At 34.8% G+C, this 24,546-nt stretch overlaps 1 protein-coding gene across 4 annotated transcripts in view; it reads right to left on the bottom strand.

The window, feature by feature from the left end:
- LOC149557336 (prolyl 4-hydroxylase 1-like) overlaps positions 1-24,546 on the bottom strand; it is a 255,775-nt gene that overhangs the window by 213,059 nt on the left and 18,170 nt on the right. For all 4 annotated transcript variants that reach the window (XM_089832008.1, XM_089832009.1, XM_089832010.1 and 1 more), the window contains exon 2: positions 12,439-12,486. In XM_089832008.1, coding sequence (XP_089688134.1) covers positions 12,439-12,486 — 48 coding nt within the window. The remainder of the gene's footprint in view (positions 1-12,438; positions 12,487-24,546) is intronic.

Below are 24,546 nucleotides of genomic sequence, written 5' to 3'. Positions count from 1 at the left end.
GCAGCAAGCAACATGATGAAATCAGTTGAGCTCAAGATAAAGCATACACCTTGCCCTCCCATGGAGGAAGTCAACGAAAGGCTAAATAGGTTCATTGCCTTCCCTAAAAGAATGAAAGAAAAAGGGAGATTTATATTAGATCATTTAATGTAAGCCCAAGTGGCAATTTCTCTTTCTTCTAGGGTAGGACAAGTGTCTAAGTCTGATTGGCCACCATTTTGGTGCCTTCTCATTGGTTGCTCATTTTCCACTTTTTTCATTGGTCCATTGATAAGGTGGCATCTTCTCATTGGCCGATAGGGTGGCAACCCTAATTGGGGTTTCTAAGATTCAATCTGGATCGTCGATTTTGCCTCTTTATCTCTACCGTCAGTTGTAAATTTTGGCCTCTATATAAGGCCATTTGTTCTCATTTGTAATGGTTGTAGAAAATTGTTGCAAAGATAATGCCAAAATTCACTATTTCTTTCTCATTGTTGTGACTTGCATGGTGATTAAGAGCCTTTGGTATTATTGCATGGTTTCTACTTCCAAATAGTTAGATTAAAATTTCTTTTCAAGTTGTTAAAGTTGGTTACATTTCAAGTTATTAAGTAAGAGTAAAGTAGAGGAATAGTTGTGAGATAGCATTAGTAGATGCTTGATAGGGATCAATACTAGGCCACTAGCATCCTAGCGGTTTGTTGGAAAGCCTTGTGTGGTAAACTAGTTTATTTTCCTTTGAATCATTGCATCTATGGAGGTGGAGCCACTGGTTAACTTTCATTAGATTCAATCCCAATCAATTTGCTAATCTTCCATCCATAGGAGTAGGAATAAAATAGCAAGTAGTTTAGGAGTTAGAATTTTGAAGAAAAGAGTTAGAAAGGCACAAGTCGTAAAAAACCATTCACCCTCCATCACCATCACCTTCCCCATCAACACCATCTAGCAATCACCATCACCATCATTCCACCAAAGTCCAAATTGTCCTCAAACAAATAGCATAAGGCTGCCTACGTGATTACCAGCAAATCACATCGATAAACTGAGTGAGTATCCACAAGTGTAAGGAACACTGGACTTATTTCAATAGAGGAATTGTGTGTTTGATACTCCGTATCAGATATTCAATTGCTAATATGTTATGTGGTATAAAAACTGACATCAACAATAACTAATAACAATAATTCCAATAATAAGTACAATATTTCCTATTGTTATTAGAAATGCTTTCAGTCATTCAGCTCCTGGGCTAGCCATGTGCCAAGATACTCTTAAGGGGGTAGAAGACCATCAACCAGAATCAGTTATAAATGCTTTTGTAATCATAGTTAATTTGTCACTTGTTAATATTGAGGAAATTTGGATGGTTGGAATCTCTAGAACATAGAGAGTGATTCCTTGATTCGGTGAAAAATGTTGGTCTTTGGTTCACAGAAAATAAATTCTTGAGCAAGGACCAAATTATACAAAAAGAGAATATTGTGTTACAACATATCAAATTGCTCTCCATGATATTAAGCAAATATTCCAAATCATGCTTAACGTAAAAAACAATTGCTAGCGTAGATGAATCCAAATCAAGCCAAGAGATCCAATCATCGCATTTTCAGTCTCTGTTGCGGGTAGTGAAAAATGAATCAGGTGCATCACATTAACTACAAAGAATAATGTAAAAGACTACGATGACCCTCTTGAGCGTTCTCGGATGGAGGAATATTCGGAAAACTAGATATATAAAGGTGTGGAAGAATAGAATTCAAGAGATACTTGAAGCATTCATATGCATAATTGGAGATCTCCCAAGGCTCAAAAGATCACACCTATTTGGTGTAACACGAAATTGGCCTTCTCGATCCCTTTCTTTTCATTTTCCATAATTCTTTCTATTCAAATATATTAGAATCTCTCTGTATATATTTTCCCTACTTTTAATTTGTATCATTGTGTGCAAACAAAATTAAATCGCAAGTCAAATGGGAGCAAAAATATGATGGCCCATTTTTGCAAATAAACATGTTGCCCAGTTCACAATCACATCCAGAAATTCACAAGCTTGTCTCTTCTTCAAAATAGCCATGGGAATATCCGCAAATGATATGCGTTCAAGCATGGAGGAGTTTGGAGCCTTGTGCGGAAGAAGAAAAATGTGTGTGTAAGAGAAATCGAGTGTCACAAAACTCATAATTTGTATGGGTGATTGGTGCGATTGGAGCATGGAAATATTTCTACCAAGTTTTTATTATCTTTCAAACATTAATCAAGCCAGGCATAAGTTAATGTTCGGTTGACATTAACTCTCCATATGATTAAACCAAACTTATAAGTTAGTTTAGTTTGGAAATGATATGCCACTTGGGAAAGATGTTATACCTCTCCGTCCTCTATAAATATAAGATGTAAAATCATACAATAGATATTCATATTAAAAAGTTCTAAAACTTTCACATACTCATTATACATGTGCATTTGATATATTATAATTTTTCATTGGCAAAGGAATCAATTTTTTAACAAAGCTCATAGATTTGGATCAAGTACAATTTTTCTATGCTATTTTGGAATTTAATTGCATTGGATGGATCATCTATAAGAAGTATCTTCATTGCAATTTTAATTTGAGCATAACCAGTAAGCGTATTTATTTTACTTATTTGCATAAAAACTTTAGAGTTTTAAATTATTATTAAGTTGTGCCCTTTATAAACATTTTTATTAATTTCTATAAATATTTTAATATTTGGATAAGTGGTTTGGATCGTTATTGCATTTTAAACTTGATGACCATAGATATTGTGAAATATTTAATCGTTTCCAGATTTATGTCTAGTTTGTCTCCCAACCATAGGAGTTAAAATGCATTCTAGACTAGTTTAAATTTGAACATATAATTGATCTGTCACGTCTGGATTAATAATCTATTTATAATTTACATACATTGAACTTTATAAAGTTGTGCATTTCAACTTATAATATTAATTGTGTTTGCCCATTTAATTAAGCATTGGTCTTTATATTACTCTTGATTCATAATCCATATGCTAGCAATTGTTTCATTTTTTTCCTTTGAAGAATTAAAATATTCATCTGTTGCATTAGTCTATACTTATTTTAAAAACATTCATTTATTCATTTATTATTCTTAATTCATAATTTGCAAGTTTCAAGTTTTCTATAATCTTTGTTGTTTGGAAAACTTTCAATACATTCGCATTCTAATCAATCTACTATAAGTGTCTGTTCAGGATCAGGTGCACCCACCTTGGTGTTACAAGGCCAAAAGTGCAATGAACTCAGACTACACTGTTCAATTCCATCAAGTTGGCCATAACCGGTTGGATATCTCAGTATCGAGTTGGCAAGACTTGCAGGATTCCAATCTGTGGTCTTGGAAATCAACAGAACCCTCCTCATCAGTCGCTCTACTACTATTGAGTTTCCTCAGCCTCCTAGATGTTTCTAGGGTGAAAAGATAGCAAGAAAACCATTACAAAACCTTGTGATAGACACCCTTACCAACTCCTTCTAGTGTGTTTTCTTAACAAGCGAAGAACCCAAGGGTGATTACAGATGTATTTTGTGGTCTTCCTTGGATGCTCTACAACTAGTGTGGATTTCACCATCCCTTCACACATCAAATACAATGGAAGCCAATTTTTTTCTACTATTTGCACTTTCAATACTTCTTTTGCCCTGTCAATTGAATTTGTGGGTGACCTACAAGTACCAAGTGAAATGACCATTAAGCACAAAGTCTTGATACAAAAATTAATTTAAATTCAACAAAAAATAGTAATTGCTAATTACTATAAATAAATGAAAAACATAAGTCAGTCTACACTCTAAAAGTCAAAACTTAAAACAAGTTATCAAGATTCAAAACTAAAAGTAAAAGTTAAGACATTTAAAAACTTAAAAAACTAAACTAGCCTCCTCAAGTCAGTATGAGAAGGCACCTCGTAGCCTTTTCCCACCCCAATCATTGCAATAATCAAATCAAAGCCAATATGAATTTTCTACTTCATTGGAAGGGATGTTGAAGTACAGAAATCAGCATGACTAAGATATGCATCTCTATTCCACCTAGCAACCTTCAATGATGGCTACGCTCTAGGTGTGCTGCTATGCACAAAATAATCATCTATAGATTACGATTGTGGCAATGATGGTGGTGCTCTACTAGAAGTGCCAAAAGTGGTAGCTGAGGTGGTGGTGCATTTGCGGGCCACAAAGGGAGGTCACTATGCCCTCAAGTGTTCCTTTTTCTTCAAGGTTGACTCTAAAACCATGAGGTTCATCTATGCTTTGCTTTCATGCTTAGTGTTTCCCTTTACCTTTGCAATTTTTTCTCTTATTTGGCAGCAAGAAAGACAATAATTTATCTTTTCATTCAGTTGTGATCTTAGTACAGAGCATCGTATCATGCTTCGTGATGCTTGCAAAGTGGTAGTTCAAGCAGTTTATGCTTCCATAAATTATTTTTTCACACTTAGGTAAATCATGGTATTATGTTTTGGTCCTTTATAAGCATACTTCCAAGACTTGTCTTTAGCCCCTTTAGTACACTTGCCTACATATCAGATGGGCATCTTTCTACTGAAGCACTAGCGAACCCTGAAGATGACCCATTGTAGAAGAATCTCTATTTGCCATTATTAATCAACCTACACATACAAATTGAAAATACAAGTTTATTATCTAATTATTAATTAAAAAATAGCAAACAAATTAAATCAATTTGAATAATTTTAAACATAAGTTAAACTTTAAAAATGAAAATGAAAAATGTATTAAGGTTTGAATTTTTAGGAAAAGTTAAGATTCCTGAAAAATTCAGTGGAAAAATGATTAGAAAAATGGTGTTGAGTCTGGTTTATTACACTCTCAAGCAGTTTAGAGTACTTAGAATTGCAATTATTGAGTCTCCATAAGCCTACAACAAAATAGACATAAAATGATTTTAGAAAAGAATGACAAAAAAAAAATTGAAAACCTGCCAAAGAATCTGATTTATTGCAAAATCCATGTCAAATTGAATTAAATCGTTGTTTCCTGCAAGAGCTTGGGAGGGTGTTTTGAGGCTTGCCCAGCAGATAAGAGCAAATAAAATGAAATGAATCTTACTTTTGGCATCCAAACTCTATTATACTATTGCTGCCATGTAATTAACACAGACTTGCCAAGCTGTACCGAAAAAATGACGATTTTATGCGAACTTCTCCACAAGAGTTTTGGCAAGAGAGTCTCTGAAACTTGTCAAGCAGAAAAAATTTCAAGTTTTCCTCTACTTGACAAGCTTTTTGCAAGTTTTGCATCTATGATATATATAATGTGCATCTAAAAACATGTATGTTTGTGTCTCAATATATGTGTTTGTCCAAACTTCAAAATTATATAATACATGGTGTGATACTCATAAATCCATAGCTAGCAATATATAAAAAGTTTAAACACCTCAATATATCATATTCACAATTTATGAAAAAAAATTAGTTGTGCGACACTTTCTTGGGTGCCCACAATGTCAACTATGCCTAGGGTTCTATTGACGTACCCTAGCCAAACCCTAGACAAGCCCAAGGTCGAACCAAAGCCATATCTGCTCCAATTCAATTCTCTTAGGGACAAATCCAATTTAGTAGCTTAAAATCATATTAAAACTATTTAAAGACTACTTACAAAACTACCTTCCCTCATTTCCAAAGCATATAGCTTCTTCCCCAAAACAACTTTATTTACCAAGCTTTTGGAGTGATACAACATTCATAACTTCTACTACAATGAGTTCATTATTTATCCTTGAAAACATTTATTAAATGCTGAATCTAAAAGAGAACTAGATTGTACTTTTGGCTTTGTTATCCATTTTTAAGCTATCCTCATTAGGCATACCTATAATCTTTGTAGAAGTTGCTACAACCAACAGAATTCTTTCCACTAGAAGATCCTTCATTTACCCATTGAATTTATAAATTGGATATTTCAACATACTCACGATAAATTTAATATTATTCCACTTTCTAACAAGGCCCTCGAGAAAATTTGTCATACAACCTCTTCATTTGATTCAAAAGTTGGGGATTATCACTACTATTACAAAGCACTAACAAATTGTGTGTTTAGTAAACAATCAATATTGTGTACCAAAATCTAAAACTCAACACATACAATGTCCCCTTTTTATGAATAATGTGCACCGAAATCTTTGTAATGTCCCCATTGGTTGCCAGCATTAGTATTTCAGAGACTAGCCTAGTATTGGATCCTCGTAGGCTAATGAGGATGGCTAGAGGGTCTTTTGAGAATTGGTTCATCTCCAACATTCAGCGATTTATGAATTTGGCTTTCCTTCGATGTCATTCGGACTCCATTTGCCATACTTACAATGTATAGTAAGTCAAGGGTAATGGAGATGGACCCCTTCTATTTTTAGAAAGTGTATTTGGTCACATGGGGAATTATGAGGAGAGATTCCTATTTCTGACAGCATGGCAATCAGACAAGTATTTCAAGAGATATTAAAGTTTAAGTGACTTAAGTAATTTATTTAAATACTTTAATGTTATTATAAAGTTATAAAGTCACTTTATGACAAAATGAATTAAGTGACTAAAAGACGAAATTGTCGTTTATCCCACATTGCTAAGCTGTTCGTAACTCTCCTCATTTTGAAGTTATAAAGGAAAGCCTTTGCATTGCGATTGGTACAACGAATATATGATATTATACGAATATTGAATGGTATTTTAAATGTGACAGGATATTTCCTAAGGACAAAAACCCTCAAGGAAAAGAACAGTCAGACTAGACGCCAACCTAGTGTCTCACATTTTCTTTTAGAATTGTAAGTCCAGATTGGTGCATGGAAGATTTTCAAGAAGTTAAAGTTCTGTGATACAGTAAGACAGGTATTTGATGTATTTTCAAGGAACTGATATGTACATTCCAGTATGTGTATTTCTGGTGTCTGGATGGTAGAGATAGCAGATACTTAAATCCACAGTTAAGGAAGTAGCCAAAATACCTAGCGGAAACCCATCTTCAGGTGTTGAGTGGCTCACCAAAGTCAGCACCCCATCTGGTATCAACCTGTCAGCAAAGAGGATTCACAAAGGAGAATAGTAGAAGGAGTAAAATTGCAGTCAGGTATTACTGCCGCCGACTTCTGCCATTCCTGGCAGTTGACATTGGCGTCACTAACTGAATCAAGGTGGAATAAATCTCAGCAAATAAATACTGCTGCAAGTTCTGCAATACCAGGTTCCACCATCCTTCCTCACATACAATTAAACTATGAATGTAATTAATGGTTGAAGAACACTTGTTAGCAAAGGTTGTCATAATAAGCATGACTGTTAAACATAGTAGAAAATTGCTGTGGTCACGGATTCTGTAGAATACAGTAGCATCATTCTGTGAGATTATCTTAGCACTTACAGGTTTGCAGTAATAGAGTTATTCACACTGGATTCAAGTTATTCACCAGTAACATCAAAATATCATAATCAGGACTATGTGCCAAGTGTTTGACTAAATTCCCTCTAGCCAAGATTCAGATTTCTTTGATTAAACTAAGTCAGGAATTGTTACAGAGGTGATGGCTGAGTGCTGGTTGTTTTCTCCAGAATCTCTAGACAGCTTTTGTTACAGGTCTGCCCCTCCTTACTCATTTTGCGTTATTTATAGTTGCAAATCTCAGCTATTTGGTAAAGTCTGTAATCCCATTTTCTGAGTATATATTAATGGCCATTGATTCACTGCTATGAATGAAATACATTATCATTAAATTCTGAATCAAGTTCCACTTCAGACTTGCTTGCAAACTTGTTATATTTGGTTGATACATCTATTTCGCAGTTTTAATTTCGATGAAATAGTACAGGGCATGATATAGTAATAAATTGTTCAAGGATTCTTTTTCATAATAATTGTTCGAAGAATTTCCAGCATAGTCAAAGTCATTATTTCTAATTCAACACCAGCAGAGAACATTACAATCTACAATGTGTGCAAATGTGAGTGATATGAATGCAATATCAGTGAAAAGATATATGATTGGTAATTTCGAATGCTATAATGGTTAAAGGAAACTAATGAAATATGATGCAATCGGTATAGTAATGCAATGACAATGTATTGAGATGGATAATATATTTATATTTACAAAGTGTAATTCCAATGGCACAATAGAATACAAAAGCTTACAAGGCTATGTATACAACGATAGTTCAAATCTCAATGTGATTTTATGGTTGTCTCTGATACGACAATGTAGAATATGCACATGCCCTGCTAGGCATCTCTGATAGAGAGTGAATTATATGCTATGATAATAGGGAAATCATTGGCAGTATGTCATCTCTGATATTCTCTGAAGTGATTATGTAATTTGCTAGTTCCTTAGAGCCATCTTATATAGAAATTAATTATGCTATGTGTCATATCATTAATGATCTGTTCTAGATTACTTGCATTTTGAATATATCTATATGGTTGCAAAACCAATCATATGCTCAAATAGGGCGAAAGTCAAAAAGGGAACAAACATAAAGTCAATTCTTAAGTCACACTCTCTTGTCATGATATAAATTCCCTTATATACTTTGCCATGGTGAACTGATTTCATCTCGAGTATTGAAGAGACACATCTCTTATAAATTGAGCCTCTTCATAAGATAAACAAAATAAATTCATTTTACAAATCATATCTCTTTATTATGGTCATTGGATAATTATCTTTTCAACATCAATAATCATTATAATTTTATTTTCCATGCAATCTCTATTATTGAAGGAGAAGATAATATCAATAGTATCCTTGATTAATGTCATTGTTATTATTATTCAATCCACTATCCATGTAATGATGTGATTACTATATCCATTGGTCAATGGCTTTCGCATAATATCCCATTCCCAATGGTAGTTTGTTTGAATAGACTCTTTACATCAACACTCATCGCAAATGGATGTGTCATCATGATAGTCAATATAATTACTTGATCGATTAACTATTAATATCTACTACCTTCTTTGATAGATATATTCTTAAATGGATGTTGAACATTGTGCAAGAGTAACCCAAACTCCTCATAGCCACTTGATTCCTTTAGATGGGCAGTTTCCATTGACGTTGTCAACAAGTCAATATCTTAACTCATATCATTGCCTTTTCTGTGATATAATATTCCTTATTACTTGATATCCCTTGGTCAAAAAATCTTCCACATTACACGATCAATCATCGTGCTTGTTATGTGTTGTCGGGTCTTCCTATGAGATATTGTTTGGACCATTACGGATGATTTGTTTATTGTTGTTCGATAGTCACCGAGGTACAAGCATAATACTTACCTTTGACACTAATCGATACCTCTATTACATTGATCCATACTATTGTAATCAATATTGGTCTTCTTCGTATGACTTTCATAATATTTGGTAAGTGAGTTTGATGGATAAATCTTAATCTTTAATTAAAATTTATTATTCAAATATCTTTTAAATTCGGGGACATTGCAGTGTCCCCTTCTTGGAGCTTCATGACTAGACCTAGATCCCAAACTCAGAAGTGTTCATAACTCATTGATTCAGTTTTCATTGATGGAGAGGAAACATTGTTGAGCCATAAAACTAATTCCTTTGTACCTTTCCTCAAGATGTTATTACAAGAATTCCAATTCTGAGCTGTAATCTCATTTAGTTTGATGAAGGAATGTTTAGGGATGGTATGCTCAGGTCTTCTAATATTGTTCCAAATGGTTCTTACTGCTTCCCTAATTGAAGAAGCACCGAGATCCCAAGACTTATTATCATCTTTCCACTTATGTGTTTTCAGACTTGCCTCTTCGTTCACCTTAAGGAGTGAGTTGTCACAAACCTTGTCTTCTTCAATTTCAAATAATTGATTAGGAGTGAGTTGAAGAATTCCAATTCTCAGTTGCAATCTCATTTAGTTTGATGAAGGAATGTTTAGGGATGGCATGCTCGGGTCTTATAATATTCTTCCAAATGGTTCTTACCACTTCCCTGAATGAAGAAGTACCACGATCCCAAGACTTATTATCATCTTTCGACTTATGTGTTTTCAGACCTGTCTCTTCGCTCACCTTAAGGAGTGAGTTGTCACAAACCTTGTCTTCTTCAATTTCAAATAATTGATTAGGAGCGAGTTGAAGAGTGCTTCTAAACTCAATCTCATATTTTCTTCACCTTCCTTCATTTGAATCCTGCAAGTCTTTATCAATTTTTCAACTTCACAAATTTATCAATTTCAAGATGATGTATTAGAACACACCAAGTGATTGTTTTATTATCTGCTTTATTTGCTACTAAGGATGAAAAAATGTTGTGTTTGAACAACTTCAAGTAATGATAATTATAATTTTTCGCTTCAATCTATATTATACCTTCTCTTGTGCAATCAAATTTGTGGCTCTTCTGAGTCTGCATGCTTGATTCACTTGTGATCAAGGAAAGGCTTGAAGAGTCTTGTGCTTTCATTTCCTTAGGGGTGTCAAGAATGATTTCTTCTCCCAGTATTTTTGACTCCTTGGAATGTATAGTAACCATGCCCTAATTATCATCTTTTTGTTGTGTTTGACGATCATCTCTCACTGACCTCTTGTATACTTTCTTCCTTTAATGTACCTACTTCCAATGTCTCCATCTTATACGAGTTTAGAAGTGCGACTCCCAATGCAATTATCATGTTGCAATATCTTTTGTCCCTTATGTTGTGATGCTTTTGAAATTCCAAGAGATGACATCTATATTTCTTAGGAGAGTACTTCATCTATAGACCAATATAGTCCTCTCGTGCCAAATTTGCTCTTGTAAATCAGCAAAAGTAACCTCTTGTCATTCTTCAGGCCTATATGTAAGGGCATGATGTCTTGAATATTCATCATTTCTTCTTTTTTCATCCTGCTTGCTATGAATTTACAAGGAGAGGGATCAATTCCGACCTTCAATTTTTTAAAGATGATGTTTTATAGTAGGATGTTCAAACAAAGTCTTGAATAATTATTGAATATAAAACTGAACCATAATAAGTTTGCTCTCAATCATCCAACCATATCCTTCATGGGTTCTAGCGGAAATTATTTCCATTAAATATTCAATGATACATACTATTTGTGGTTACAAAAACACCCAGAAGTCCCCAATATTGGGTGAGTTGCTTCCAAGCCACAAGTTCATTTACTAACTACCATCCATTTAATTAGAAGTAACCTAAAACCTCCTACATATCTATTCTATTACATTCCCTATTTAATGCAAGTTTATATATCTATATTTATGTCTTTAGTGGATTTGGCAAGGAATAAGACATGTCTTTTCAGTTATAATTTTTACTCTTTTTCTCTCCTGCGCTTATGATTTTCCAGGTTTTGTCTCAAGTAATTATCCAAGAAAAGGTTATACTCTTACTCTTCAGATTTACCAAGACCTTCTGAGTAAAGGTCCTGTGACAAAATTTATGTAATCCCAAAAGGCTTACACTGTACATACGAAAAATACCATATATTAAATATGCCATTAATCATAGTATCATAGGTCTGCCCATGAAGCAAAGCTCAGAAAACAACATAAATTCATGGAAAGGTTTTGCAACAATTAAATTGACCAGAGCACCTTTTGACAATTAAACCATATAATAATAAACAATGAACTTTACTTTCTAAGCATTAGAATAAATACTTTTTGGTAAACAAGTATCCTTTTCTGGACAGTTGATCAAACAAGTACCAACTATCATGGTTTGAAAGCTGTAAATTATTGCATTCAAATTGCCACAACAAATGTTTCATGGCAGAGCTATAACTCAATCATAACTAAGAATAAAACATGAAAAATCACAACTGATAGAATATAGATTTTGACTGTGGTCATTCAAAACAGAAAGTTAGTCATAATTAAGCAAAGAGAAAAATTTGCATTTGTGTATTTCAACCGACCTATTTTTGATAAACCTAATAAAACAAGGACCATATAATGACAATTATTTGTCAAGGGTTAGATCAAGATTAAATTGAAAGAGATAATCCTAACTAATTTGTTGTTGTGAAAATCAGTACCAATATGCATACTCTTGAGGATGATGCTATTCCATGAACATATAAACATGATTATGAATAATAATTATTTTGTACTCTTAAAAAGCAAATGTTTAGGTAAGTTTGCAAATCATGAAATATGCAAAGCAAAGTCATAATCAAAACCAAGAAAATTAAAAGGCTATTATTAAAGATTACAACTCCCAGAACTTCAATTACTTTTACAAAAATGAAGGCATTAATGACAAAGCCACAAAAAGCAAATTTTCTTCATGATCTCTGTGAAAAGATGTCCCTAATGTCTATCAAGAAAAAGTAAAACCTAATAACCATATTCATTGGGAACAAGAGCCCCTAATAGAATCAGTATAATTTCCAAGGAAAGGTTATGCAATACCGGCTGACTCTTCCAAATGTCGAATGAATGCCAATTGAAATAACGCACCTGTTTCAGAAGACCAAATTTATTTTCTTAAGCACGTGTTTAACTCATTATATTTAGCTTATTTTAAGGCTTTTATTCCATGCAAAAAAAATCAATTTCTAACAGCAATCCATTAAATATTACACCCACAAATAAGGGGAGAAACAAATTTCATTAGAACTCCTGAAATTTTTTGAATGTTCATGATAAATTCCAATAGATCCTATAATTATGCAATACATGGTCCTGGGAACTTTTCCCATCCCTTTGTTCAAAAGTCCAGGCAGTGCTCTATTCTCACACTTCCAATATAAAAAAATTCCCTGGATCCCAAATGCTACAGAAATAATATAGTACAACATGGTCTACATAAGAGGAGGTAAAATATGGGACCTCTCGTAACAAGAGCTAAAAACATACTGCACCCCACAAAAAGCACTCAAAAAAGTATTTGATTCTTTGTATATCAACTTGTAGGAAAAAAGGTAAGATGCAAGCAGCAACCTCTAAGTTGCCATTGAGTTACCAAAACTCTGGCACAAGAATCTCATTCTCCTATGTCACCAAAACTAAGTAAGGCATTGGAGGGCCGGTTAGATCCTTTGCCTCAGTTCTCAAGCTTCAGTTTACATTAAAGCCAAATTTGTCACTGTAATGTCCCCTTCCTAATTTACCTAGAATTTTCCCTAAAATCAGAATTGCAAAATATAAGGATTGGGGTTACATCTTACCAATCAAATATATGTAATTATGCATCCCAAGATTTGAACCCTGCAACAATAAACAATATATGCATACACACACACATATATATAATCAAGTAGGGTTAGGCAAACCACATCATATTCATAGATTATCAATATTGTTACACAAAAACATTCGAATTTGAAGGAAAAGACATGATGGATCTGCTCAAAGCCATTTCTACACCAAGTCCAAGAGGGATGTGAAAGCATGTACAAGCCATCAAGTGAGATGGCTGAGGTAGTTCAACTCTAGAGATGGGGTAATGGTTTTTAGTTGTTTTCTTGTTCAAAGTCCTATAAACTATGCACATCCTCATCATGTCATTCTTTTTTACTAGCACCACAAAAGAGGCAAAAGGGCTACAACTTGGCTGAATGTGACCCATTTCAAAAAGCTCTCCAATGGATTGCTCAATCTACTCTTTGGACTTCGCGGGGTGCTATAAAGTGTGGCAATTACAACCTTAGCCCCTTCCTCAAGTTCTATGGTATGTTCAAATCCTCACTTTTTTTTTGGGGGGGGGGGAGGCTTCATGATGGGATATTGCCAGATACCTTCCAGTGTTTCTTCAAGATAGGTTGAATATCAATGTCGATGGCTTTGCCTTGGGGAGAAGAGTTGTCAAGAATTATGCATTGTGCAGCACATTCTCCTTGTCCTATCTAAAAAATTATTTCCATTGTCTTGGAACATGACTACTCTTGCGGATCCGTCAAATAGCCCCCATGAAAGGACTTCTTACCTGTTAAGTTCAAAAAAAAATCCAATTTGGGAAGAAGTCTAGGATGAAGTGTCCCAAAGAGTGCACCCATGGGGTTTTCATTGGTATCTCCCTCCCAACTTGACAAAGCAATGAACTTCTTGGATTGAATGCCTCCCTAAGGTGATGTTTGGTTGTAGAATTTCTCTAGTACACAAGGTGGTGGACTTGACAGCCAAGGCTACAATAAAGCCCCTAAATTCCTTTGTTTCCAATTTCATATTTGCAACCAAATTCTCCTAGATAAAGTTGTGGGTCTCTTTCACTATATACAATGCCTATTACCTTTCATCCTCTTAGAACACTTCTAATTCGAAAATGGTGGTGCTTGGATGCCTTTGTTAGTGCAACTACGATTTTGTGTTCTTCGTCACACTTTCTCTTTTTGTTTGTTTTTCTTCTTTTTTTTGGTGTCGTTCTTTCTAAGAATCGATTGCAGATGTAACAACACTACCTTGTGTTTGGTATGTGTGTTCTAAATGTAACATCCTCTTAGATTTATATATAGAGAATAGGCCATGAATAGACATGTCCCTTCATAGAACATGTCTATTCATTTTATAGATAATTAATATAACAACAAATTTAATCATATATATATATATATATATATATAAAATCTCACATAACAATAACCTTATATCTCTAATATAAAGAACATATATATATAAATTATATCTTATATATAATAGGTTTATCCGATAGAAGTTATCAAACATCAACACTCCCTCTTAGCTTAGAAGGATAGCCACATAAGAATAACGTAATATTTCTAATAACAATTTTAAGGATATCTCGTAAGATTTCCACCATTTGATATCGCATTCGATATCATGAGTATTGGTCTTCCAAATTATCAACACATGATATTCACCAAGTACCCAATTAAGGTTTTATATCACATCTAATATCAAGAGTATTGGCCTCCCAAAATATCAATGACATTTACCAAGTACTCATAATAAGGTTTGATATCAAGAATATTGGCCTCCTAGAATATCAATAATATTCACCAAATACTCAAAATTAGGTTTGATATCACATCTGATATCAAGAGTATTAGCCTCCCAAAATAGCAATGATTTTCACCAAATACTCTTTGAGTAATGGCCTTCCAAAATGTTGAGATGCAAGACATTCACCATATACTCAATTTGTTTGATCTAATAATTCAAGTTATTGTGTGATCATCACCTTACAGTAATTTCTACAAATACAAGTGACATCATTTGGATATCATCACTTCCTCATGATATACACCGAGGTAGACCCATTAAAATCACATAGCCACAAGGTATATTCATGAATCACAATCACTACTGCTATTTATTGATCACTAGAGAATCCATCTAATACTCTTTGAATCAATGAGTCTGAGATCATCAAAGGTTGATTGAATCACATTCTATGTCTACTCCCTCTCTTTCAAGGTTGCCTCTAATGAAATGTTAAGCTCCCTTTGAATCTCAATCTCCCTCTTCCTACAATAACATTCTCAGAGGAAAAGATCAAGGCACATAACTCTTCTAGTACGTAATGAAATACAAAAATAAGAGAGACTAACATAATGCTCAAGAATAATTTTGCATAATGATATAAGATCATTTCAATGTAATAAATATAAAGATCTAATTTAATTATATAGTTTGAACATATATGCATATATTTATTAAATCTTCTAAGTATATATCTTTATTTTATTATCAAATTTAATTATGTTTTTCATATTTTAAATGCCTATCATTAACATATTCATAGTGCAAGGGAGTTGGAATATACATATAGCAAAATTATAGTATATTACTAACTTACCTGTATAGAATCGGTTGATTGGTATATTTACCACTTAGAAAACTTAGACCAATATAATAACAATAATATATGTAATATTTGGAATAACCCTTACCTCTGCTTGCCTTGAAGGTGGGTCCCCTTCTTGTTCACATGGCACGTGAATTGTGGACAAGCAAGTTAGATGTTTAAATCATGAGTTCTGTAAATTTCTTTGCATCATCTTTTGCCCTATTTATTATTCCTTTGCAGGTCTGGATTGACACTTCATTAAATTTTATTTTCATTTGCTAGTAGTTTGAGATGTCTTAATGCAATTTAATAGATTAAACTTGAAAATCTTTCAAAGTTTGTGGTGCTTCTTTCCAAAACCTTAGAGCTTGGTTCTACCACCTTCCTTCTATGTTTTCTTTCCAACCAAACCTATAGTCAAAGGTTCACCCAATACATTGTCTTATAAATGCTTTATATCATTTATATATTTGAACTCGCTTTGCTCTTCAAAATGGTGTCTTTGCCATAATGCATATATATATATATATGCAAACTTCAAGTAATGAAAGTGTTCCCCGATACCTACAAACCTAGTGCAATTTTCCTTATGTTCGCAGGAAGGTGCTCGTGGAAGGGCAAGTACTTTGGAATAGTTTATTTTCTTCCCTGTGCTTAATATCCCCTCACAAGGGGTACTCGAAAGTATTTACAATAATAATGCAATGGGTCAAAGAAAAATGATTCGACCTTTTCTAATTTCTTAATTCTTAAATTCATTTTTCGCATTTTGCCCCTTATACGGCAATTACTCTCATTCTAATGTGGGCTATTAAATTCTGCCTTCATCTATCGACAATAATTAAGCCCTGTAATCATGCCTTCATTCTACTCACATAATGCATTACCCTTATTGTTGTCATCCATTTTCTCCCACTTGTGCAAATGAGATAATAGTTTTTCTTCACAATGCTTGAAAACATTACTAACCAATCTATAAGCTGCTATAGAGGGCATACATTCTAGATTACAAACAGCCCATAACATAGATGTGATGGGTTGGGATATTTCATCCATCTCTTCAATGCACGAAATCATAAGACTCTCCATAGCAACTGAAATCTTAGTATCATGATCTTCCTTGATTGGACCAAGAAGTGATGGAACATATCATGTACAAAATTTGCAATTCGAGATCTAAGAGGAGGTTGCTTACTTTGAAATTTTCACATTTCTCCAATATTGTAGATCTCCTACCAAAAGGGTCACTACTAAAGTCATCAAGACTCTGAAGGCTGTCAACTATCAAATGCAATATCACTATCATGGTGTTATCATCACATGTTGCTTTAGGAGCCGAAATTCTTAAGACCTCATTGAGACATGATACTACTGCCAACCTTTTTTCCTTGTCATGGTGTCTCAAAAGCCTGGGTTGACTTAAGGCATCTTTGTGATATTGCTATCAGGATTTAACTGTGTGATTTTGAGTCAAACTCATTGGACCCATATTTCATGAGAAGTGATTCAACATGGATCCATCTCTCATGAGAATAAATGGAACACTTAGCACTCATTGGATCTAGGTGATGCTCACAGGGGTGAAGCACCGGGACTTCCCGGAGGTCACCCATCCCAGTACTACTCTAGCTTGAGTGCGCTTAACTACGAAGTTTCCTCCATGGTTAAACCCAAAGCTTGCAACCCCATTTGCAAAACCTTCACCAAGTGTTGTGCCTTATGAACCATTCATTAGAAAGCCCCTTAAGTTCATCAATTGATAAGTAGGAGATAATTTCCACAGTAAGTCAAATTGTGATATTGCTATCAGGATTTAACTGTGTGATATTGAGTCAAACTCATTGACCCATATTTCATGAGGATTCATGTGTGATTTTAAGGCATCTTTAATCGACGAGAGGATTCTCTATACAAATCTTGAAGGTAATTGGTTCACCTTACACAAACATACTTCCAATATATCTAATGGAAGATCAACACCCTCGCTGAGCTCTTAGCCAATCTTTTGTAGTGCCTTCAACCACCACTCTCCATTGCTGTTCGACGCCATAGTGTGATCCAAATAACAAAATCTCACAATTATCCCAGTGGGCTGGCAAGATCACCAGCTCTAATACCACTGTAATGTCCCATAGGCAAACTCAGCTTGAAAGCGATCTCAGCCCGAACGCAATCTCGACCTGAACACAATCTTGGCCCGAAGGAAATCTTGTCCCAAAGGGGATCTCTGTTTGGAGGCAATCTCAATTCGAAGGGAACCTCAATCCAAAGGGGATCTTGATCAAAAGGGAATCTCTGTCTGAAGGGGAAATCAATCTGAATGGGAAGCTAGATTCGAAGGGGACCTCAATCCAAAGGAGGACTCGTTCCGAAGGCGATCTCAACCCGAAGGGAAACTCAATCCGAAGGGGGTCTTGATCTGAAGGAGATCTCAACCTGAAGGTAATAAATTCTCGAAGGGCATCTCGACCGAAAGGCAATTGCCCTAATACCATTGTAATGTTCCATAGGTAAACACAGCCTAAAAGTGATCTCGACCTGAAGGCAATCTCGGCCCAAAAGGAATCTTGTCTCGAAGGGGATCTTTGTTTGGAGGCAATCTCGATCTGAAGGGAACCTCAATCCAAAGGGGATCTTGATCCAAAGAGGATCTTGATTTGAAGGGAATCTCGGTCTGAAGGGGAAATTGATCAGAAGGGGAAACTCAGTCCAAAGGGGACCTCGATCTTAAGGAGGACTCGATCCGAAGGGGATCTCAATCCAAAGGGGATCTCAACCCGAAGGGGATCTCAACCTGAAGGTAATGACTTCTCGAAGGGGATCTAAACCCAAAGGCAACTGCTTTGATAACATTGTAATGTCTCCTAACTCAACACACTAGTTGGACAGCAGAGTGTTAGACCAGTCAAAGTGCAACTCTGATGTCGAACAAAGAGAATGTTGAGCTTCATTGTACAGTGTAAGGTTATCTGAGTATATTATATGGAAAGCAAGGTAAAAGTTGGTTGTATGGTGAAAGTTATCCATACGATGGAGGTAGATGGGGAGTCATCGCACACTATACAATGGTCAATGATGTAGGGAATGACAAGGGTCATACGGTTAAGGTGAGTGGAAGGTCGTACAGTGGGAAAAGATGTCATACGGTGCAGAGTGAAATCATACTGTAGAAAAACAAGTCATACAGTGAGGGAGGACTTGGGTCATACGGTAGGATGATGTGCTTTTGACTTGGATGTCGTAGGGTTGAGTGTAGTGTGCAACTCGTACGATAGATGAGGTCATACAGACAATACGCCAATAGTTAGATTTTAGTGCAAACACAAAGAATTGTTAATAAAGATTGAATTGCCCAAACACAGAGAGAGTCAAATTAGACACAATTATTCCTCCAATTTGCAAATATGGTGATGCTCTGATTTGCTAGATCTGAGTAAAGTATTACAGAGACAATATAGGGTGAGAGTTGAATCCCACTAAAAAGGAAAAGCCAAGTAGGGAAGATCTTCCACTTTCGAAATGGCAAATAATACAGAATTCCGACTGGAATTATAGTACAAAGAAAATAATCCAAATCGCATGACAACTACTACGTACATGTCATACTTAAATACCCTTCGGAGGAACTCCCGAGGCTTTACAAAGATAGCCGATGGCAACACCTACGGAAACAATTAAAATAAAAATGGATCTGAGATATGCTATCAATCGAAACCACAAATACAAATATTATTAACTTGGGCCCCATATTGGTTAATTAAAGTAACTAATTAAAGTTCTTTTTATTATATTATTTAAATTTTGGGACCAATTAATTTAATTTAATTATTGCATTAAAATTTGAAGACGCGACAACCAAAGGCCCGATACCAGCATTAGGAAACAATTTCATACCTAAACCTGCATTTTCAGCATATACGACTCTACATGAACTAATAAACACCAAGATATGTTACAAATCCTCGGCCAACTAGAGGATTGAGATTCGAGGAGTAGTTGAAAACACTATCATGAGTGGTAATTGTCAAATAAAATGCAAACCAAGCAAACTCAATTGTTTTAAGGATGGGATTATAACAATGTTAAAAGAATGTTTGAAAAGTCAAAAACGACCAAAGTCACTTCTCATTCGCTCTGCGTTTCATTTGGGCTTGATTTAACTTGTCCCCAGTTGCTACAAAATCACCATGAAGTCATCTAGGGTTCTTTCAAGCAAATTTCCATCCAATTTATCAGTGGTCAAATTTGCATCGAATTTGAACCGAATTCGAATTTGTAATGAATTGACTCCCAAATTTCAGGCTAAAGGGACGAATATGGTAACTTAGGCTCTTATCATTAGGCTCGTGGATATCCTAATACGGAGGAACCTATGCAGCAAGGTATAGTACATTTATGAGGAATGGTACTTAGGATCTTGTTTTGCATCCTTGGAGGACAACATCATGGAGTTGCAAATCCAACTGAGCCTTTAAGTAATTGACAATTACAACATATAACTTAAAGATTGGAGTTTTCTTTTTATTTCAAAAAGAAGGGATCAAGAACAGTAAGACCTTTGCTCCTACCATAATAAGCATCATCAATGTTGTTTTCTCCCTTCGTGTATCCCTAAGTGAGAAATTCATCAAATGGACGTGAAGGGTGTTTTTCTTCACAAGGGCATGTAAGAGGATATTTTCAAGGAGCAACCACTAGATTTTCAGCAAGCTAGCAATGTTCCATTTGTTTGCAAACTTACAAAGCCTTTGTATGAGCTCAAGCAAGCTCCTAGGACTTGGTATGAGAAAATCCATCAACTTTCATCTCTGCAAATTTTGTCTGATGTGAGGATGACAATGACCTCTACATTTGTCATCATGATACGCATATTAAAACACATGTGCTTTATCATTTATGTTGATGATAGGGTCATCAAAAGAGACTTGCTTGCTCTCATTCAAACCTAAAGGCAAACTAAACAATTCCTTCTAAATAACAGATACAAGTGAAATGGATTTCTTCTTATCAATCAAAATCTCTTAGACTACGATCTGGAATTTTTATATCTCAGCTACAGTATGCCTTGCATCTTCATTGGCAGTTTGATCTTCACAATTGCAATTCACCTTACACTCAATAGCCAATAAGAACTAAATATTAGGCTTCTCCAATGCCTAAAACAGCTTTAATTGATCTCACCATCTATAAGCCTTTGGTAATGAATCGCATCTACCTCACTCACTTGGCATAATGTTTCCTTTGGTGTCAATTTATTCTTGAGTTTCATGGAGACACCTTGTGTCTGTCAACTTTAGGCAGCTAAGCACATCCTTCAATAGGTCAAGGGTGAACTTTAGTTTGGTGATTTTATATGCAACAGCACTACTCCTCTTCTTTCAAGATTATTTGATGACAACTATGCAAAGGATTTTGATTGCCAAAAGAGCACCAATGACTTGATTACTTTTCTTGGGTCTGGCCGTATTTGCTTGTCTCCTGATTTAGCATTAGGGTTGACTGCTACAATACGAAGAAGGTAGCATGTCAACTCATGTGGGTTCAAAATCTTCTTTCGCAAGTTGATTTCCCTCAAACAAACCCCCACAATTGTCCACAATGATAACTTAAGTCCATACTGTTATCATGTAATACTGCTATTTTACTGTTGCACTATATTTCCAAGTCATTGTCATTGCCACCCATGAACTTCAAAAGCATTTACAAATAATCTAATTGTGATGAACTTTACATGATGTTAACATTTCTTATTCAAAAGTCCCTCTAACCAGATTTAATAGGTGAAACACAGGGACATGTTTCCAACCTCAAACCCCACCATTCTAGAGACAATATCCCCAAGATGTGGAGAAGAGAACCCCCCCTTGTCCCACAACTGTCACCACATCATCCAGCGATATAGGGAAGGCACACCATCCAGAGTACATCTTGTGGATGACTACACGTCCCTCTACTATCCTAGGGTTTATGCATCCCCTCTAGTTGGACAGCACAACAAGTACATTACACTTTAGAAAACATTAAAAAAACAAAATTTAGAGTTCCATTTGAACCCTAATTTATGATGGGTTCCATCTAGGCCTCTCCAAGCTTCACTTTTACTCACAACTTTATTTCTCATTGTTTGCTACAGCACATAGAGAAGAGTGAAAAGGAGAGAAAAGAGTGATGGAGAAGTGAAGGAGTGAAAAGAAGCAAGAAGATGAAGAGGAAGATTCTACATCTTCTTGAAGAGATTTTTCAAGCACAAGATAGGGATTTTGTTTGTTTTAGTTTCTAATTTTCATTTGCTTTTGTTGTATCTACTTGTTTCATTTTCTAAATCAGACTTGATGTTGAATCTTGAGGGCAAAATGAAGAATCATTCCAATGTTACATAACATTGAAATGATTCTTCATTTTGCCCTCAAGATTCAAAATTTTCAAATTCTGTTTTCAAGTTTGAAATTTATTAAAACTTATATAGAAAGTAGAATTTTAGTTTTTCAAAGTAGGCTGAAACTAGGTGCTTATTGAATGCATTTTTATTTTGTGAAGAACAGTGTCAAAATGAGCTCTCAGACGTGATATGAATGAGGATGAGATGGAAATTCATTCTAGTGGTTGAAGTGTATTAGAATATGAACCTCAGCATGAGGCTGAGGAGAGTGAGCATGAATCGACGACCACAATCTTGGATAAGACCTATTCCAATGATGGAGAAGATGCAGGCATGTTGGGTGGAGTCTAGATGCAGCATAGTTATGATTGGTTGTACAAACATTAGGCACTGTCCAACCTCAGCATGAGGCTGAGGAGAATGCGCATGAATTGAGGACCATGATCTTGGATAAGACCTATTCCAATGATGGAGAAGATGAAGGCATGTTGGTTGGAATCTAGATGCAGCATAGTTATGGTTGGCTGTATGAACATTAGGCATCGTCCACTCACCAACATCATCGTTACATGTGCAGAAGGCCCATATTTTCTCTAGGCCATTGATTGTACAGGGCATTAAAAGATACTGATTTTCAATTAGAGGTCCTTAGGAGGCTATTGAGGAGATTTGGCCACAAAATTTGGTCCAAAAAGAACAGATGTAGCAGATGTGTTACGTAACCCTCTCCCAACAAGGATCTAATAGATATATCATAATATTAAACTATGATGACATGAAATACCTAGTAATAATAGTTATAAGGTGATTAATAATGAATAATAAATATAATATATAATATGATTGAGATAAAAAAATTAGATAAGTTCAAATAAAAGGTTTAAGCTTATCTATCAACAAACATAATTAATATTGATAAAATTAAAATATTAAAGAAATAAATAATAATTAAAATATTAATGAATAAATTAATAATGGACTATAATATAATATAATCACCAATTAATTAAGATAGAAAGAATTAAGAGACGACAACAAGTTGAGATTGCTATTATTAAGGATTTTTATAACTTGACGGAACATGAATTGTATTTAAGTTAGGGAGAAGGATATGAATTAGTTATCAAAACTTTACAGCACAGTTTCAATAGTAATGGCATTGTAATATGAAAAAACAAAAATATCACTTTTAGGGCATTAATGTCACATCGCAATGCTCCAACAAACAATGCTCTCAATGATAACAGTTTTCATGCAGAAGGAGATAATTATGGTATATCTGGTCAATGAATTCTTCCAACCAAGTGTAATCAACCTTGTAGAATGATCAGGCCAAAAGCTATCAAGCATTGTCCAAACAGAGAACTATGCACACAAGTACAATGACAATTGGAATTCATCCATTAACCATCACAAAATAATCAGCATTATCAATATCAATTGATTAGAATACTCGTCAATATTGTGAAAGATTAAGCCAATACAATTACCAATTATAGACTAATCGATAATCTTGGGAAAGGCACTATGACTAATCAAGACAAAACTATTAACAATCAATAACAACAATCTATTATATTGAGAAGATGGCGATTAAGAGGACTAATAATAAGAATCAGATTGGCTATGTATACTGTGATTAGCAAAGGAAGGATTAACAAATTGAATAAGGACCATCGCAGCAATAATTAGTTAGCAATAATAATCTATCAAGGCAAATGTACATTAGTGATTATGAGAGACGGCAGCATTTGACTAACCACTCAACTATTGATAAGCAAAAGATTTGTATTATTGTGGCATTGATTTGACTAAACCAATAACTAGGGATGGCACAAGGATAATAATCTAACAAGTTTTATTAATGGTAAGTGACAGCAATTGCATAAGTAACTAAGTCAATAAATCAAAAGTTACATTTGTTAGTAAAAGAAGTATCTCATTGCAGATGAAGAGGTGTGTTACTTCTTATTGTAAGATAAAAGAAGGCATTTATATCATTAAATCCAATTGATCAAACTAGTGAGAGAATAGCCGGCTATGATAAAAGAGATTAATATAAAACGTCAAAGTCCAGATTGGTATAATGCATAAAATATCAGATCACTACTCACAGCAGCAAACACTAATTAGACCAGATCCTAACTTATTCCACTCCACCCTATGTAAAATTGGCTATTCGAAGACTTGCCTTATGTAATGTCCCCATTTTTTAGCTTTTTTCTGCAGTTGGCTAGGTCAGTTCACCATTGCGACCCTCGTGAGCTGGCAGTAGGATTTGAGGGTCTCAATTATGTGGTTATAGGCTTTCCAACAGCCAATGGTGTGTTTTGACTCCATTTGAGGGACTTACTATGACTTACTATTTATAGTAAGTCAAATTGTTCGTTCC

This window comes from Cupressus sempervirens, chromosome 5, assembly GCF_028749045.1.
Source record: "Cupressus sempervirens isolate cs-2001-9-10 chromosome 5, ASM2874904v1, whole genome shotgun sequence".
Taxonomy (NCBI): domain Eukaryota; kingdom Viridiplantae; phylum Streptophyta; class Pinopsida; order Cupressales; family Cupressaceae; genus Cupressus; species Cupressus sempervirens.
Note: the sequence above shows the minus strand (reverse complement) of the source record. Positions and strands in the feature narration are given on the sequence as shown.